This window comes from Camelus dromedarius, chromosome 14 (genome assembly GCF_036321535.1).
Source record: "Camelus dromedarius isolate mCamDro1 chromosome 14, mCamDro1.pat, whole genome shotgun sequence".
Taxonomy (NCBI): domain Eukaryota; kingdom Metazoa; phylum Chordata; class Mammalia; order Artiodactyla; family Camelidae; genus Camelus; species Camelus dromedarius.
In genome coordinates, this window is record NC_087449.1 from 31,592,753 (window position 1) to 31,611,988 (window position 19,236).

Here is a 19,236-nt window from a genome sequence, read left to right on the forward strand (position 1 = left end):
GGGAAAAGCAGACAGGAAAAGACCAACCTAAACCCGGGCTGGTCACAAGCCTGCACAGTGGAGGCACAGAGGAGTGCCTGTTCCTTGCGGGGTTCAGGGAGGTTTCACAGAGGTGATGCAGAGCTAAGAGCAGAGACGGGGAAGGTCTCACAGACGGATGGGGCCTGGAGGGAAGCTGGGCATTTTAGGCAGTGGGGGTCCATCTGCAGAGAGACATGGAGGTGGGCAACCGCCTGCATGCTGGGTAGTGCAAGACTTAAAGGGAAGGCCAGCAAAGTGGGTGGAGGCCAGAGGGCCAGAGTAGCCCTTTATCATAAAGACATGAGGGTAAATTTATCTTCCAAAGACCTGGGTTGCCACGTGAAAGATTGATGGGGGAGGCTAGGTTAAGAGATTGACAAGGAGGATGCTGGTGAGAGGCCAGGGAAGAAAAGAGATCTGAAGCCCAGAAGCAGAGGTGGCAGGCTTACTCATTATTTGCACGAGAATGACGGACAGCAGGGCTAAGGATGACACACAGAGGTCTGTGAACCTTCCAGGGCCAGGACTGTGTCTTTTCCCTTCTAACCCATCCACACCCAGCAGAACACCTGGTCCAAATGCTCCCTTTCCTCCAAATCCAAACCTCCTTCTCCACGCTGCATCCTCCAGCCTGCTCCCTAATGGTTCCCAACTTACCCTTCCAATTATCTTTTCCTTTCTTCAATACAGATCCTATAAAGTCTTTTTGCTTCTATTGTAAAAGTTAAATACCTATAAAACCGTGTAAGAACTCATTTTACAGGTGATGATAGGGAGGGTTCAGCGAAGGGAAGTGGCCTCTGACCCTTCTAATTCAAGACCACTTGGGGTCTTTGGCCAATAACTGACACCATCAGCCTCTGTTGTGCTTCAAGGCCACCCAGACCCAGAATATGGCAGATGTGATTTGTCAAGGCCACCCCAGACCTGGGTTCCAGCCAATGAAAGCAGCAATATCTCTGGGAGGAAAGGGCTCAGGCATGGGAGTTGGGAGGCCTTTGGGATCCATACTTCTATTTATTCCTGGCATGACATTGGACAAGGCCCACCTGTCTTTGAGCCCTGTCTTCATCTGTAGAATGTGAGCAATGAAGCTGGCCTTCCTGTCCCATAACTCCATGTGGCTACTGTGAGACTCAAACAAGGCAATGCTCATGAACATTCTTGGCAACAGACAAGGTTATGCGAAAGGACCACCCTCATTTCCTTCTCTCTCTTAGGCCCAGAATCCTGATGGCCTTGGCCTACCTTTATTGGACGATGATTGTGTGGCCAGCTTCACAGGTTCCTCATCTGCAGCAGAAGCTTAAATATAGGTCATCTACAGGCTTATATCTCTTCCACTCTGCACACTCACCCAGGAATCTCACCTCACCCCTGTGCACAAATAAATCCCAAATCTGTTTCCATCTCATATCCCTCTGCTGAGCTCCACCCCCGTGTAGCCAGCACCTGGGGGATGTCTCCACTAGCATGGCACACAAGCCCCTTAAGTTCACCACATCCAGACTGAACTCATCCCCCTACAAGCCTGCTTCTGGTCCTGAAGGACACTCAGGGCGAGGGGTGTGGGGGAGGGACACCATTGGCCCAGTCATCCACCCAGAAACCTGACCACCATCCTTGACATCCCCCTCTCCCTCCCCTTCCTCCATCCTGTCAACCACCAGATTCTGAAAATACTCCATCCTCAGTCTCCTGCAGGTCCAGCCACCCTCTCCACCCTGCACTGTAACCCAGGTCCCTGCAAAGCCTCCGGCCGTGTCTCTCTATCTGTGCTCTTGTCCATCACTCCCTTCCCCACCCCTCGCCGCCAGCCCTTTCACTCCACTACTGCAGGAGCTTTCTTCCCTCCCTTTTTTCATTTATTCCCTTTTATGCTCCAGAGCCCTCCTCTTCATCCCCTCCCATCACTCTAATGTGTTTTAGTATGCATTTTCAGTTTGTAAGTGTTCTTGCAAAATGCGGCTTCTTTGGTGCATCCATGTTTTACGTACATTTTTCCCTCAGCACTAGGTCTTAGGTCCCATCAGTGGTGCTACATGTACCCCTACTGCCTCTAACTGCTGTGTGGGACTCCACAGTGCCCGCTCACTTCCCGAGGATGGATACCCAGACTGTCTTCTCTCCCAGGTACCGCAAATAACACTAAGATAGACTTCTTCATACCTCTCTCCTTATGGACCCATGGAAAGATTTCCCTGAGATGCGGAATTGCTGAGTCATGGGCATGCGTAAACCTAATATGACTGAACGATGACAGATTCCTGTCCAGAATGGCTCCACTCTCTACCCTCCCACAGCACTGCCTGTATCCACATGAGGGAGGAGCTTTCTAAAGCAGACATCTGCCCACACCTCTCCCCTGCTTGCCTCTCCTGCTCCCCACCATGCATTCCCATGCTCTCTGAAGACTCCAAAGCCATAGTGACCCAGCCCTTGTCCCCCTCTCCCCTCCCACTCTGGGCTCCAGTGCATCTGTATATCTGCAGTCGGTCCTTGGTCTCATGTGCCCTGCTCTTCTCCATACATGTCTGTCATCTTTCCAAGCTTTCTGACAGCCCCACCCCCAGCTGGTCTATGTACCTCCTCTGGACTTCACCACCCCCATGCTGCCCTTCTTCACAGCACTGACCTGCTGGGCAGTTGGTGTCTTTATACATCTCTGATACTTCTATTTGGCCAAAGTTTCTCAACCTTAGCACTTTTGACAGCTTGGGATGGATAAGCATTTGCTGTGGGGCTGTCCTGTGCACTGTATGATATTTAGCCATATTCCTGGCCTCTACCCACTAGGTGATGATAACATCCCCCTCCACAAGTTGTAACAACCAAAAATATCTTCAGACACAGCCAAATATTCCCTGATGTCAAATCACCCCTAGGCATCAGACTCTGAACTGCCCAGGGCCTGGGACTGGGTCTTGTTCGTGTCTGTATCTCCTGTACCGAGAACAGGCCTGGCCCAGACAAAATGTTCAACAAATGTTGCCTGAAAGAGTGGTGGCCAATCTCTGGACAAAGACTGGAGGGCGGGACTCAGAAATCAGGGTTCTGGGACATGCATGATGTCATAGGGCGGGGGAGTCTCTTCTTTTCCTCCTCCAAAGGCTACCCAGGTCATCTTCTTTCGTTCTTATCCTCTCCTTGTGAGGGAGGGGAAACTGAGACATCAGCAGACTTACTGTGTAGCCTTGGGCAAGCCACTCCACCTCTCTGAGCCTCATCTTCCCCACTTATAAGATGTGGACAACACAGCCTATGTGCTACTGTAACTGTTGACTGAGCCAACACTGAAGACAATGTGCATCTCACAGATTTGTCCCACAGAGCGACGGCTGCTCCTGACTATTGGGCATCTCCCACGAAGAAACACTCAGTGGGGAGAGGCAAGCCATGTGGCATTTATAGTGAGGATGGCTAGGGCCATGGCCACCCCTGAGGAGGGCTGGGGGCTCGGGGACATCACTGCTTCAAGGACATCTTCCAGGAGCCCAGTGCCTTCATGATCCAGGAGCGCCGCTGGTGGGAAGTGGGCAGGTTCTCACAGCTAGGGCTCCAGCGGTGCATGGTGGCCGGGTCGCACACCCACGTGTCCCCATGTGGCAGTGGCCAGGAGTTCCGCCAGCAGCTGGCCAGGATATTGTCCTGGGCCTGGGCCGCATAGATGCACACTGATGCTTCTGGGTCATGTCTCAAGTTTTCCAGAGCTGAGTTATGGGGAGAGGAGATGCCACTTATTAAGACCAGGTTCCCACATGAGTCTCACAGCTCATGCTTCTCACTTCACACCTTGGCTTAGGCAGTCTGCTCAGCATCCCCTCATCTCCCAGCTCTTCAAATCGTTCATGCCTTTCAAAGCCTGAAGCAAAACCTGCCTCCCCTAGGAAGCCTTCTTGGACTTCCCCGGCCTACCTTCATGCTCCCATCAGCTTCCTCAGTTACAAAATTAGCCTGCCCCCTGAACTACTCGGCCTGCACCGGTTTCCTAGATCATAAGCTCCCCTAGGGTGGGACTGTGTGTTCTGTGTCTTGGTGACCGCATAGTACCTAACATATACTCGCCTTGATAAATACTAATACAACTGGACTGAGCTGAAGTCCCCGGCCTGGGGCCACAACCCTTCCCCTTCCTATTAACCACTGTGAGCCTACTCCTTCTCTCACTGGCCCCTGAAATCTCACCAATGCCAGGCATGACTCACCCGCTTTGACTTCATTCAGACGATCTTCCGTCATGATGCTCTCCATGCAGGGGACCAAGGACCCTTGGGCATAATCCAAGAGGTGAGTGCATCCTCCTCCCAACTCCGACCCCCACCCTTGGACCAGACCTCCTCAGAGAAGCTCTCCCCATCCCCCTCCAGCCCCGCAAAAGAGGACACAAAAGGAGAATTTCATCTTGACCCTGGGACAGATTCCCCGAGGAGGGTCCTAGGAGAGGTAGCAGGTCCAGCAGGCAGGGAGGATGGCACCAAGACAGGGTCAGGAGCTGGGCTACAGCTGACTCTGACAGGTGGCCCTAGGTGTTCCCTCCCCCAGGCTGGTCCTTCGTGTCCTCATCTAAGATTCAGGGAGATGCTGCCTCAGCACCACCTCCTCCAGGGAGTTTGAGCCACAGTAACATGGAGGGTACCAAGTGCCTCACCTACCTTCCAGGCAGGTGGTTGGCAGGATCCCTGGAGGAGCTGAGACCCAGTTCCTTGGCCACCCACTGCTCAGCACTCCCCTGCTCCCAGCCCACGTGCCCGGCTCCCAGTATACCTGCAAAAGGCCCTTCCCACACTTCTTTGCCTGGCTAATTTGTCCTTGAATATACGGTTTAACATAGTCGCTCCTCCAGGAAATGCTAACCCTGCCCCAAGCTAGGTTAGGTGCCTCTCCGGGTTCCCAAATCTCTGAGTTTTATCTGCATATACTGTGTCGAATTTTAATTGTGATTAATGACCATCTGCCACCAGACCAGGGGTTTCTTCAGCTTAGATCCACTAGGGTGGGGGAATGGGAAGGGCAGTCTCTGAGGATCTTTAAGACATGTGTACAAGTGCATGCACATATGCAGTTTTCTGGGGAAAGTATTCATAACTTTCTTCAGGGACTCACAAAAGATCCCTAGCCCACAAGAGGTTAGGAATCAGAACACCACACTGGGGGCATATGCAGGCGATACTCAGTTTTGTTTTCCCAACATAGGCCTGGACACAGAGAAGACTCCCAGGGTGTTGAACCAACATTGTTAGAAGTGATTAATTTGGAGCAAGATTTAGAGAAGTCAGAACCTGGAAAATAATGTCACTGTGTGAGAAGTTGCCCCTTGTCCTGAGCATTGCTCCTCTGTCCCAGAACTGATCATGTTAACAGCCACGCTCCATACCTCCCCACCCTCAGCCATCAGCATCACCTCCTGAAGGATTCTTTGTTTTTCTGGACTAAGCGCAGGGCCTGACACAGAGTGGAGGATCAATCGATGTTTGTGGTATAAACAATGAATGCATGCATGGATGACCACATGGGCGCAAACCTTCAAGTGAACTGGGGGAAGGTACTACAGGAAACATCGCTTCACAAGGTGGGGGGCTGGGAATGTCATCCTCTCTGAGCCTCTTTACGGCAGGGTCTCCTGGTCCTTGAAGGGTGTGTGGCTGTTCGGGGGAGGGGAGGGGAGTAGCCAAGAGGAGACAGCATGTGATCAGAAGGGTTCTGTCAGGGGATCTTAAGTGTAGGGAATCTATTTGTCCCCCCCACCCCACCCCAGAAAGGCAGAGGTTGGGACTGTGGGAAGAAGAATGGAGGTGACTAACAATGAGTGAGCATCTTTCTGTGCCAGTCTTCACTTAAAAAAATATTCTCATCCAGTCCATGAAATAGGAGTTGATCCCCATCTTACTGAGGATCTTACAGATCTTACAGAGGAGGCTCAGTGGGAGTAAATGACTCAGGTAGGGTCACCCAGAAAGGGGATCATGGAGCTGAGATTCTGGCTCACTTTTCCACTGTGCAGCTTGGTGCCTCCTGCCATGGTCAACAGCAGGCTCCTGCTGGGCCTGGAGCCACACTGTACTCAGGAGGGAAGCAGCAGAAGCCAAGGCTGTCACCTGCACCAGGACTCCAGGCTGAATGCAGCCTGTGGCCCACTCCCCAGGCAGTGATCTCAGAGGAGGGAAGCCTTTCTAACTTGCACTATGACTGCCTGCCGGCCAAGCCTTGTCCCTAAGGGGAGGCAGCCACCCAGGTGCCGGAAGGGCAGCCGCTTCCTTCCAAGGGGACTAGTTCTGCCAGGGCAGTTTACCTATGAATATGACTGCGGACTTCCGGAGGGAGGCCCGGGAATTCTCGGCGTACTCCAGGCTCTGGCTGAGAAACGTGAAGGCGCTGTCTCGACGGGTGTTCACCTGGGACAAAGAAAAGGCCTGAGAGAGCTGGGCCCTCAGAGGGACTAATTACCTATCCACTCCTCCTAGGAACAGGGACCCTGTTGGGCAGCCAAGCCATGGCCCCTTGTCTCCTAAATATCTCTGCTGCCCTTTCTGGACTCTCCTCATCTTCTCTCAGCTGATTGCAACAATCACTTCAGTGGTCTTCCTGCCTAGGGTATCTCCTTTTTCAAGCCCTCTACCATTTGCAGCCAGAAGGTAGGTTCTAAAATGCAAGTCCAGCCAGAGGTAAGGATGTACATGGCATGTGAGGGATATGACTAAGGAGACAGGTATGACCAGGGTGAAGGATTCAAGTTACAGAGCAGTGGGGAAAAAAAACTGGAGACTTGGGTCTTAAAAGTCCTTGAAATCCAGACAGGAACAGGGCTTCTTTTAGCATTAAAAAATAGGAAGCCAGCATTCATTCTTAATAGAGCAATGACAAAGCAATAATTGGGGCAAAATAGTCTGACAGTGGTGTTCAGGTTAGGTTTGATCAAGTAGAAACTAGGGGGCAGGCAATCAGCTAAGATAATGTTGAGGGAGATGAAGAGAAGTCTGATCTGATCACTCTCCTGTTGATAATCTGCATGTCAGGGAGTAAAATCCTAGGCCTGGTGTGCAAAGCATTCACCATCCTGTTCTTTCTCAGCCTCAACTTCCACCACCACCTAGGAATAAGGAACGCACAGCTGCCTAGCAGATGTATAATTTCAGTGTTTAGATTTCATTCTTCCTAGCTTCATTCTGCTAGAGATTTTGGATTTTCTATTTCTGTATGGTTTTTGACCTCCCTCAGTTCAGGTTCTGCCTCCCTGCCCCCCACCATGTACAGTATGCTCCACCCAGGTGGTGGCCCAGCTCTCTCCAAATGTGCCTGCTACAAGCCATTGTTCCTGATTGGAGTGCCTTTCCTCTCTTCTTCACCTCATGAATTCCTTTTCATTCTTTGAGGATCGGCTCAGAAACCATCTCCTCTCTGAAGGCTTCCACAACCCTCAGGCAGAGCTGAGCCCACCACTCTAGGTGATTCCGCAGCATGTTGCACAGCTGTTGTCATGACACCTATGACACTGTGCTATAATTATTTATAATGTTTATATATATTTATATTTATAACATTTATAATTATTTATAATGTTTATATATATTTATATTATATATAATATATATATATAATGTTTATAATGTGCTATAATTATTTATAATCCATCTCCCCTACTGGATTCAGAGTTCCCTCAAGAGAAGGGGCCATCTCACCGAGCTCAGAGTCCTCAGCATCCTGGACAGAGCTTGGCATGGCCCAGGTGCCCAGAAAGTGTTGGATGAATGAATGAATGAATAGTTTACAGATCCTTTCTTAAAGCTAAGGCTAGAGAGTGACCTTCATATGAGCAAAGCTGTTGATGCCTGGAGAGCAAAGAAGAGACTGAGAATCCAGAGGGGTCTAATCCAGAGGTCACAAACCGGCAGCCCAAAGACCACAAGTGGCTGGCAGGGTAGTGGCCAGCACAGTGCTTTAAACAAGCTAAATAATTAATGTCTTATAAAAATCTAGGTTACTAGCTTTTCTTGTAGAACTGGAGGTGCTGGCAAGAGTGAGCTGCCTGGTGAGCTGAAGCTCTCCACTTGTGCTTTCAACAGAGCCTGGGCTCTCCAGGTTGCCACCACCCCACCACTTACATGTAACTTATAATCATTATCTGCCTGGTCACTGATCACGGTATGTATTTGAATTAGAGACCCTGGCCAAACACTTTCTCCAAGCCTCCTTTTCCCCCTGTAAAATGAGGTAGTAATATTAGGCACTGGATTGCAGAGGTTTTGAGCATTACTGATAATGGCTATTGTTGCAAAGCAATAATCTGTTACTTTGTTTATTTTTGTTAGGTTGGTGGGGGATGGGAATGCTACATGCCCCGCTCAGATCTCCCTTAGGGTGTAAAGGATTTATTTCCCTTGCTACAGACTGCCTCCACAGAAGAGAACTGCTGGTCCAAGGTCACATCCTTTCCCAGGGTGGCTGGTACCCAATGACAAGTGGACATAGGGGTGTAAAGACCTGATCCCTGACCCCAGTGTGGGGGGTCTCGCTGTAGTGTTGGCTGGGACCTCCCCTGAATCTATGCTGCAGCTTGACTCCTCCCTCTGCCACTCCTGCTCCCTGCCCTCCCTTCCACAGGTATTGCTTCCAAGGATGCTCCCTAACAAACCTGCTCGCTAATCTCTGCCTCAGGGTCTGCATCCTGGGGAAGGCCCCCTATGACAACAGGATAGGTAGATGGGATTAGATGGCAAAGCTTCCCAGTTGTTATGCAGAGGGACCAGGCTGTGTCCTGCAGTGTATGTTACCCTGTGTGTGTGTGTGTGCATGTGTGTGTGTGGGTGTGGCTCGCTCCTACCTTAAGATGTTCTCCCTTCTTACCTGGAAAGGGAGTTCTGTGGTTAAATAAGTTTGGGAAACAGTTCCTCCATGAAACAGAACATCTCAGAGCTTTAATGTACCAATGGCACTGCAGATCTCCAAAAGAAAGATGATAATGCAGTACTTCCCAAACTTATTTGTCTTGAAACTTCATTTCTCCCCTGTGGGGCATATCTTGTAGGACTGGTGTTGCATGGAATACACACTGGGAACTGTTATTGTAGAAAAGGAAGCCAGTGGATCCCTTCAGGCAGGGATATAACACAGATAGACTCGTGTTTTAAGCAGCCCACCCTGGTGGCCTGGGTGGGGAATGAATTGGAAGAGATGAGATTCAAGGCCGGGGGAGCCATGGCCCAGGTAAGAGATATTCATGACCTGAACTAAGAGTAATGACAGTAGGGACAGGGAGGGAAAAACAGATCCAGAGGGATTTAGGATATTTAAGATCCATCAACTGTGGAAGGTGAAAGAGAGGAAGAAGTCTAGGATGGTTTTAGGGTTCAGCTTTGGAGATCTAGAGGAACAGAGCAGAACTGAAATGGGAAGGCCATACGTTCAGAGAAGACATGCTGAGTTTACAGTGTGTGACTCATCAGGGGAAGTGTCCGGTAAGCCACTGGAGAGAGAACACCAGAAGTAGGGAGTGAAGTCAGAGACAAAGATGAACTTCCAGGGACCAACAATTTGGAGGTGGCAATGGAATTGTCAGTAGGGATGCTCATGTTAAAAGAAGGAAGAGACAAAGAAAGAACTGGCACCTCCAACATACTCATAAGGACCCACTGTAGCCTTGGAAGCACTCACAAGGTACTTGCAAATTTTGGTCACTGTCTGCTGCCGGCTGTCCCAGGGCTTCCGGCTGTAAGCTTTTTTTGGCAATTCCCAAGCCATGAAGCAAGAACAGCGGAACAGGGTCTTCACACATTTCTGGGAATCAACAGGAAGAGAATACCAGAGCTGTGGAATTCCAGGACAGCTGGAACATGTTCCAGGGGAAAAAAAAACTGGGAAACTGGACTTTGGAAAAGCCATTCCTATTTGAAACATCCAAATGAGGTTGGTTGTTTCAAAGAGAAATACGGACATGGTACCTTTGGAAAACAGACTTGGCCAGGTATAAATAAACTATCTCACAATGGGTTGTCTGTGATTCTGGGTGAGGTTCTGTAAAGGGGAGTGTACCTTCAGGGTTCGGTGCCTGTGCACACTCACCTGGCTCACCTTGGCATTGCCCTCTTGCATGGTCAGCAGCAGGGGCACCAAAGTGTTTACCAGCTGCTCTTCTGTCTCCGGGGTGCAGGGCGAGCGCAGCTTCTGGACCACCTTGCCATACAGGTTGATGCAGGAGGAGCGCACATCCTCTCGTGACTGGGGCAGATCCAGAGGCTCAGGTGTGCTCCATCCTCTAGGAGACTGCCTAGACCTCTGCACCCCACGTGGAGGCACATGGCCTTCCTTCCACTCATTCTGAGGGCCCCTCCAAGTGCAAGAGGCACTGAGATGGAGAACAGCAGAGACCAACTGGTAGGGCTGATCTGGGGCCAGCATCCCCCTCATCGGAGCCTAGGTCCAGAGCTCTGCCCACTCTTCCCAGCCACTAACCTAAAGATGCCTTAGTGCCAAGTGGAAAAATATCCCCATCTGCCACGACCAATTAAAAAATGTGACCCTTCTAGGTGGAACAATTACAGTGAGGCAAGGCTCTGGGGAGACTTGATGACACAAGAAGTGCTCCCTCTCTGAGAACCAATTAGACAAGGAACTATCTCTGTGCAAAACAATTACAAAAAGACACAGACTAGTTGGAAAGGGTGCCCCTTTCCCTGGGCTGACTTGGACCTGTTCAGGTCCCAGCGGGTCAAGGGAGCTATTACAGGCCTCAGAGTAGTAAAGACCCGCCCTCCACGTGCCCCTCCATCCTCCCACCCTGGTGGGATTTCTTACATCACTGAAGTGCGGCAGCAGGATCTGCAGCATCTCCACATAGACCGAGCTGTTTGTCAACTTCCGGTCCTGCCCCTTGAAGATGGTCTTGAGGTTGTGGACAGCCTCTACCACCAGCAGCCCATCCACACTCTTCAGACCCTTCACCATGGAGGGCAGGAGGGCCTGCACCTTGGCGGTCTGCAGGGCAGGAGCGTTTGGGATGGAGGCTCCTACCTGTGCTAACGGGCGGGAGACCCAGCCTCTGACTCACTGACATGAACTTGATGAAGCAAGTTCCACCTCCAGGCCTTTGCTTATGCCATCCCGCTTGCCTAGAATGCCCTCACTCCAGCTACTCCTGTCCCCAAAGCCCACTTTGGCCTCACTGACTCCTTCCTAGCCTGGATGCCTGAGGCTCTTTGTTGTCTTTCCCCTTCCTGGCACTATGTAGATGATACCCTGCATTGGCTGTTAGCTTTCTGAGTCTACTTCCCGTGCCTTTGTCCCTCTATAACATGAGCTGCAACAGCACATAGCAGAGAAAAGCACAGCACTTTTTAAAATGCTAATGATACACCAACAATCTGGGACTCAATTTCTTAATCTGTAAAATAGGAAAAATTACTGCCATCCCCTTCCCCTCCTATATATGCCACCTTTAAGGTCATTGTAAAAAATCTAGATTTAGAAACTATTTTTTCCTTTGTTTTTGTTGTTGTTTTGTTTTGTTTTGTTTTCTTCTGTTTTGGGGGATAATTAGGTTTTATTTATTTATATAAATAAATATTTTTATTTATATAAATAAATATATTTATTTATTTATGGAAGTCCTGAGGATTGAACCCAGGACCTCATGTATGCTAAGTTTGAGCTCTACCACTGCGTTATACCTCCTCCCAAGAAACTACTTTTAAAAGAATAAAGTATATAGGGAATTATTAAGGGGTACTCATGTCACAGGTGGGACAACTGAGGCAGAAATGAGCTCTGATTCCAGCCACCAGCATCTGAGAGCCAAGCTCCATCTTTCTCCAGTTGGGGGCCTGGCTGGGTAGGCTCTCCCCTGCCCTCCACTTGCCTTCTCAGTCCTGTGGGCCAGAATGACCAGGCCTCGGATGGACAGCACCTTCATGATGGGGTCCCGGTGGTTCAGGCCTTCTGCCATCCGCCCCAGAGAGTATTCCTCAGGGATCCGCCGCACCTGCTCCATCTGCAAAAGCTGACGGAATAAGGGTAATTACTCCCTGGGTTGAGGGGCAGGGCAGCCTCCAGTGTCCCCACGCACTAGTAGTGCACACTGGGTGACCAGGGGCTGAGTGTTGGGTGTGAGCTATTGCTGTCTGGTCAGTGCTGTCCAATGCGAGCTACACATGTTACGTTAAATTTTTCCAGTAACCACATTAAAAAAGTAAAAAGAAATAGGTAAAATTAATTTTAATGATACATCTTATTTAACCCAAAATACTCAAAATATTATCATTTCAACATGTAATCAAAATAAAAATTATTAATCTATTTTACACTCTTTAAGATTTTTGTAACCTAGTCTGAAATCCGATGTGAATTTTATACTTACAACACTTATATTTACAATAGTCATAATTCAGACAGCTGCATTTCAAGGGCTGAATAGGTCCCATGCAGTAGCCAGTGGCTACTGTATCGACAGCACAGGTCTAGTTAATAATAACCACTGGGCTCTCTGTCTCCACCCAGCACTCAGTGTTGGTGACCCCGAGTCTGGTCTTCTCTGCCCTGCTTCCCTCTGCCCATTGTGCTCAGTGAGCTCCCCCACTCAGATTTTAACTGCTCTCCCCGTCCCGAGGCACATAACTCACAAGTCTCCATCTCCAGTCTCAGCTTCTGTCCAGAGCTTCCAGCTTAGACAACCAACAACTCACCAGACATCTCCACCTGATGTCCATCAGCACCTCATGGCACAGCTGAACTTGTGACTTTCCAGCTCAGAGCCCTCTGTGATCCCTCTTGTCTTTCACCCACCAACCCTGCTTGCCTCTGGGCCCTCTTTCACACCTGCTCACCCTCTAGCCTGCACTCTTACCACCAACCAGCCTCTAATCAAGCTGCCCCTCATTCACAGAATGACCCAGGCTGTTTTGTGCCCCTGGGCAGGCAGGATGACCACCCAATAGAGATCACAAGAGGAAGGCAGGGGTGGCAGTTAAGAGAGTGGGTTTTCCAAGTGTCTGTCGACGGCAGAATGGAGAAACAAAATGTAGCATGTATATACAACGGATATTAGCAAGCCTTAAAAAAGAATGATATTCTGACCTGTGTTACAACATGGATGAGCCTTGAAGACACTATATTAAGTGAAATAAGCAAAACACAAAACAACAAACATTGATGATTCCACTTATATGAAACCTAGAATAGGCAAAATCACAAGGCCAGACAGGAGATTGGTGGTTGCAGGGGCTGAGGGGATGAGGGGAGGTTATTGCATAATGGGTGTAGAGTTTCAGTTTGGGAAGGAAGATGAAAAACTTCCAAAGATGGATGGTGGTGATGGTTGCACAATAGTGTGAATTCACTTAATGCCACTGAACTGTACACTTAATAATGGTTAAAATGGCAACTTTTATTATATATATACATATACATATACATATATATATATATATATATATATATATATATATATATATATAATTTATACATATTTTGTAACCACACACACACACACAACTAAAGAGAGGGAGTGTATTTTAGAGCCTAGGTGTCCGAGTTGAATCCTGGATCTGTCACTTATGAGCTGCGTGGCCTTAAGAAAGTTACTTAAATCTGTGCCTCAGTTTCCTCCTCTAAAGTGGGCAAAGGAATAGTATCTGCATCATAGGATTATTGTGAGGATTAAATGAATCAATATGTGTAAAGTTCTTAGAACATGCCTGGAAGGTAGTCAGTGCTCAATAAATGTTATTATTTTTAGCAAGTCTCCCCTTCTGCGTCCAACCCTACCAACCTTCTCCTGACCCATCTCTCCCCAGCACCCCCTCCAGTACCTGCATACACTCACTCAGCTTAGATGTCTCTTCCTCCAGGAAGGCCTCCCTGATGCTCCCCAAACCTAACACATACAAGACTTCTGTTTTCCCACCACAGCTTGAATTGCCTCCATCACAGCACAAGCCACTCTGTGGTATCCCATGTTATAACTGGAGTGTCCTCTGTCTCCCCTGCCATACCAAGAATTCCTTGAGGGCAGGGCAGAGTCAGATTCATATTTGCATCTCCAATCTGGTACGTGGCACATAGAGGTGCCCAGCAAAGATCAGCAGTTGCCTGGGGGGGGGACTGGGGGGTCTGGGAAGAGTGGAATGGGGTGGGAGGGGTGAGAGATGGGAGGGAGGTGGGAGGGAGACCTGTGAGGTCTTTGTAGTCAAGACAAATCATGTTCAGGAGAGACTCTAAACTGTTAAGTACTGTTTGCACAGGAGAAGTGACCAGCAATATGAATTGAAGCCTATGCTCAGGGGAGGGCCTGGGGGAGCCCCTGCCCCGCACTCGGGGCCCGGGGCCCAGTCAGTACCTCCACGAAGAAGGCGGTGGCAGTGATCTTGTGCTTCTCGTCGCCGCGCTCCAGGAGCGGGATGAGCAGGTAGAGGATGCGGCACAGCTCCTGGCAGGAGTAGTGAACCATGGCCCTGGGGGTGGAGGGAAGCAGTCCGCTCAGGTTCTCCAGCCCTGGAGGGACCTGCTGGGTGGGGGTCTGGCTTGACACTCAAAACTCTGGGCCAGCCCAGGTCACCTGGGTTCCTGTATCCCTAGGATTTCCCACTTGGACAGGATCTCAGAGGCCATTTGTTCCAAGTGCTTCATTTTACAGATGGGAAAACTGAGGCCCAGAGTCGGAAAGTGACTTGCCCAAGAGCACAGAGCAAATCAGTAAGATAGGCAGGCTTAAGACCCCGGAGTGCACAGGATCATTCCAGGAGGAAGAGGTAGGAAGGAAAGGATGTGAGGACCACCCACCAGGCACCAGGCAGCAGCAAGAGGCTTTCAAGTTGTTATTGCATTTGATCCTCACCACCCCGCTCTGAGGCAGGTTACTGTTGTTATCCCCTTTCATAGGTAAGGAAACTGAGGCTTTGAGTGTGAACTGCTCAAGGTCACAGAGCTCGAGCCCCAATCCAGGGCTCCCCACTCCAGCTGCCTCATTCATTCTACTAAACCAGCAGTTCTCAAAGTGTGGCCCCTGGACCAGCAGTGTCAGCATCACCTGGGAACTTGTTAGGCATGTACATCATCAGGCCTCCATCCCAGGCTGACTGAATCAGAAACTCGGGTTGGGGCCCAGCCACCAGTGTTTTAACAAGCCCTGTAGATGATTCAGATGCACGCTCTAGTCTGCATCATGCTTCATTAATCCATGAACCCAGGACAGTGTGTCAGCCATGCGTAGAGTTTGGAATAAGACAGCCTGGGTTCAAATTCTGGCCCCACCACTAGCTGCATGACTTCAGGCAAGTCAGTTAACTTCTCTGAGTCTCAGTTTCCTCATGGGAAACACTGGATAATAACAGTGCTATTTCATTGGTCAAGGTGATGGTTAAAACGTACAACTCTTTGTGTGGTGCCTGGAACATAGTAAGTGCTCAATAAATATGGCTGTATCCTGAGACCCCCAGGGAGAGTACCATCATGGACACTCAGGGTGCAAGGCTAAGAGGCAGGCTGTTCCTACAGGAGCCACGTTAGTGAAATGAAATCAAGGTGCCCCCATACGCCTGACCCTATGGGAGGCTGTGTGTGGCTTGGGGGAAGAGCCCTGGTCTGGGTCAGCAGGTCATTTTCCAGCCTTGCTACTTCCTGGCTGTGTGACTTTTGATACATAACTGTCCTTCTCTGAACCTTGGCACCCTCCCCTGCAAAATGTACATTAATAATCCCTGCCCACCAGTCAGCATAACAGCAGTAAAAGCTAACCTGTGTTGAGCTCTTACCATATGCCAGGAGCTGTTCAAAGTACTTTAATCCTCACCCCACACCTCAGAGGTGGGTCCTGTTATTATTTCCATACTACTGATGGGGAAATTGAGACACAGAGAGGGAAAGTAACTTGTCCTAGGTCACACAGATGGGAAGTGGTGAGCTAGGATTCAGATGCAGGCAGACCTGCTCCAAGGCCACACTCTAAACTGCTCGGCTCTACCACCATTTCTGTATCGGTGTGGGAACTAAATTCAGGACACAGTGAGCAGGCTGCATTATACACAGTCTAAGTGCCCTGCGACACCAGGTACTGGTACAGCCATGGCTTGTCTCTGGAGAGGGTGGGCCATCTTTTCACATCAGTATTGCCTGCCCACTGAGGTAGGCAACACCCTGCTGATTTCAGAGAAGAGGTGATGGAGTGAGGGAAAGGTCTTGCCCGGAGAGAGATGCAAACTCAAGTTCGTCTGAAGACCCCAAGGTCTCTCCCCTCCCTCCCACCCCTGCCCTGGGGGGCCACGGCCTCACCTGGCCAGCAGGGACACTCCGCGGTGATGGTTCTCCGCCTGCCCCATGAGCTCCCAGCCGCCCTGGTCCTCCAGAAAGGTAGCCTCGTAGGAGCAGCCCATCTTCAGCAGCAGGGTTTTCACCACTTTGACCACCCAGCTGCCAAGACAAAGGGGCTGAGACCTCATGTCACCCTGCCCCCAGCAGGCCGGACCTCCCTCCACCCAAGCCTCTCCCACCACAGCTCCATCTGGCCAGACAAGCTTCTCTCTGCCATGTTAATTGTTAGACATTGATGTTCAGTGTATCCATAAAGGGAGACTTTCTAAAAATAATTATTAGCTTTGAGAACAAAAGAGTAAACAGCAGCAAAATTCCCATTTTTTCAGAGATGGTGCTTTTACCCTCCCTTTTCTCCTGAGCCTCGTTTACTGGAGGGAGAGTTTGGAGCCTCCCAGCCTCCAGGGAGCTGCCTGCTGCTAACCCTCCATTCCCCATCCAGCTCATGGCTGGGTGGGGGCCCTGTGAGACTGTGCTCTCTGCTCACTAGGACGCAGTCTCCTGTCCAGGCCTGAGTCCTTCACCCTCATGGGACACTTAAGGAGTGATTCCCAAGGCTTGATGCACAAAAGACCCCGGGGAGCTTTCACAGCCCATGGAACCACCAGCAGGGACCCAGGCATCTGCACCTTTGAAGACTCAGGTGAGCTTGAGAATCCGTGCTGTGAGGGAGCAGGGAAGAGGGCATGGCCATGAACTGACATCCTGCTGTGTGCTGGGACAGTATAGGCACTCACAAACGTGAGATACACACCTTTGTTACAATAAAAACTGACAATGTGTGGAATAAAGTTTACATTTAAACAAAGTTTTCCAGAACCCTAAACACTTGCTTAAAGAGTTAACAGGGGGAGGGAGGGAAATAGCTCAGTGGTAGAGCACATGCTTAGCAGGCACAAGGTCCTGGGTTCAATCCTCACTACCTCCATCAGAAAAAAAAAAAAAAGTTAATGACACGTTGTGTGGACATACTTCAGATAACCCTGAGAGCAAGTGGTTCTCATGACTCAAGACAAAGCATCCAAATAGTTTGGAAATCAGGCAATGTGCAGAAATTTGCTCTTAACTTTCATGTTTCTGGTCTTGAGATGAGTGTGGATCCAGTGTGAAAATTCAAGCTTCTCCTGAGGCCAGGGCTTTTGGAATCACTCGACCTTTGTGCCGATTCTCTGAAACACGTGCCATCACTTGCAGTCCCTAACCAGCAACGACTCCAGAGTTCAGCATCACGGCCTGGGGCTCGCCCTCCCCAATTCTCCAAGTCCCTCCTCCTTCCCTCCCACCCCTCCCTATTCCCAGCACTGGCTGATTGGCCAGGCTGAGGTTTACGCGTTTTATATGGAGATTTATCTGGAGGAGGAAGATTATTCTCTTCCAAGCATCAGCACCTCTAACTGAGAGAACGAGCTGCCATATGTGCACTCCCCTCTGACCTGGCCTCCGCCCCTTCTGGGGGTCCCGTCTCCAGAGGTAAGACTTTCTCTCTTACTGGCTTTCTCTCTTACTGGCCTGGGGACAGCATTGTGCTCAGGAGATCCACAGGGAATGACGACTTCAAGGTTTCAGACAGTCAGAGCTTTTACCCAGACATCCCCCTCCACCCCGTCCTCATTTGTGCAGCCAACAAGGAATTAGATTTAGGCCAACGTTCCCAGACGCAGAGCTGCTTCATTCGTAGTCTGTCCTCTCCTCTGTTTTGCCATCTCCTCAATCAGGCTCCAAATTTTAACAACCCATCTCCCTTCCTCCCCATCCCACTCCCAAAGACACACGTACAAAAGCCCCCAGTGAGGCTCTGCCATTTTGTGAAAGGGCAGAGGTGACACAGTTAGGAGGAAGGCTGCAGGTGTGTCTTGTCCCCTTTGCCTCCCCCAAGCTTCACCTTCCTGGACAGTTCTCAGCTTTTCCCAGCAAAGTGGAGCATGAGTTGCCCTGTATCTGCACTGGACTTGGGTAACCAACGATCCAACACAGGGCTGCTTCAAAGCCTAGAGCACCACATGGCACAGAATCTGGCTTCGAGGACACTCTGTCAGGCTGTATCTGTGGGGTCTGGCCCAGCAGGACTCCATCCTCCCCCACTTCAAACCCAACCTGTGTGATGGGGCTGGCGTCCATGCTCATCCCCACACCCGCCTCTCCTCATGGGAGACACAGTCTCTGTGCACTTGCTCTTCAGAGCTTTCCTGTTCCATCACTGGAGTCTGAAGCGCCGATGACCCATTCAGGTCCCACACCGCAGTGTCTTAGTTTCCCGTGGCTGCTTAACAAATCACATACCTGAAGGCTGGAACAACAGAAGTTTATTCTCTCATAGTACTGGAAGCCAGCAGTCCAAAATCCAGGTGCCAGCAGCAGAGCCACGATCCCTCTGAAGGCTCCAGGGGAGAAGGCTTTCTTGCTTCTTGCAGCATCTGGTGGCCCCCAGCATCCCTCTGCTTGTGACCACATCACTCCCATCTCTGCCTCTGTCTTCACATGGCCTTCTCCTCTGTGTAGGTGTATCTCCTCTTCTAAGGACACTTGTCATTGAATTTAGGGCCCACTTGGTTAATCCAGGATGCTCATATGTGAAGATCCTTAATTACATCTGCAAGGACTCTTTCTAAATAAGGTCTCAGTCATAGGTTCTAGGTGGGCATGTCTTTTGGGGGCCGCCACTCAGCCCACCACACCCAGGTACCTCCTCGTGGCTTTTCTGGTCCCCTTCAGCCTGGCGCTCGCCTGCCTCTGCTTTTTCAGTCTCACAGTTTGCTTCCTGAGACGTGGAGGTGAGGGTGGACATTCAGGCTCTCTCCTGCTCCCCTGTGCGGCCTCAGGTGAGTGACACCCTCCAGGTCGGGAGGTCACACCTCATCATTCAACAGTCAAAGATTTTCCTGCTACGTGCTCCTCCTTCTCCTCCAGCACCTTCTCCACTTT

At 50.1% G+C, this 19,236-nt stretch overlaps 1 protein-coding gene across 2 annotated transcripts in view; it reads right to left on the minus strand.

The window, feature by feature from the left end:
* Positions 1-3,401: 3,401 nt before the first annotated feature.
* Positions 3,402-19,236, minus strand: part of MROH7 (maestro heat like repeat family member 7) — a 45,042-nt gene continuing 29,207 nt past the window's right edge. Inside the window, exons 14-22 of one of the 2 annotated variants that reach the window (XM_031465190.2) lie at positions 16,276-16,413; positions 14,345-14,459; positions 11,870-12,010; positions 10,810-10,989; positions 10,078-10,233; positions 9,670-9,792; positions 6,311-6,413; positions 4,227-4,289; positions 3,402-3,731 (exon numbers count right to left, since the gene is read on the minus strand). In XM_031465190.2, coding sequence (XP_031321050.2) covers positions 3,487-3,731; positions 4,227-4,289; positions 6,311-6,413; positions 9,670-9,792; positions 10,078-10,233; positions 10,810-10,989; positions 11,870-12,010; positions 14,345-14,459; positions 16,276-16,413 — 1,264 coding nt within the window. In that variant the 3' untranslated portion in view covers positions 3,402-3,486. The remainder of the gene's footprint in view (positions 3,732-4,226; positions 4,290-6,310; positions 6,414-9,669; positions 9,793-10,077; positions 10,234-10,809; positions 10,990-11,869; positions 12,011-14,344; positions 14,460-16,275; positions 16,414-19,236) is intronic. The other variant, XM_064493546.1, reaches the window with a different exon arrangement.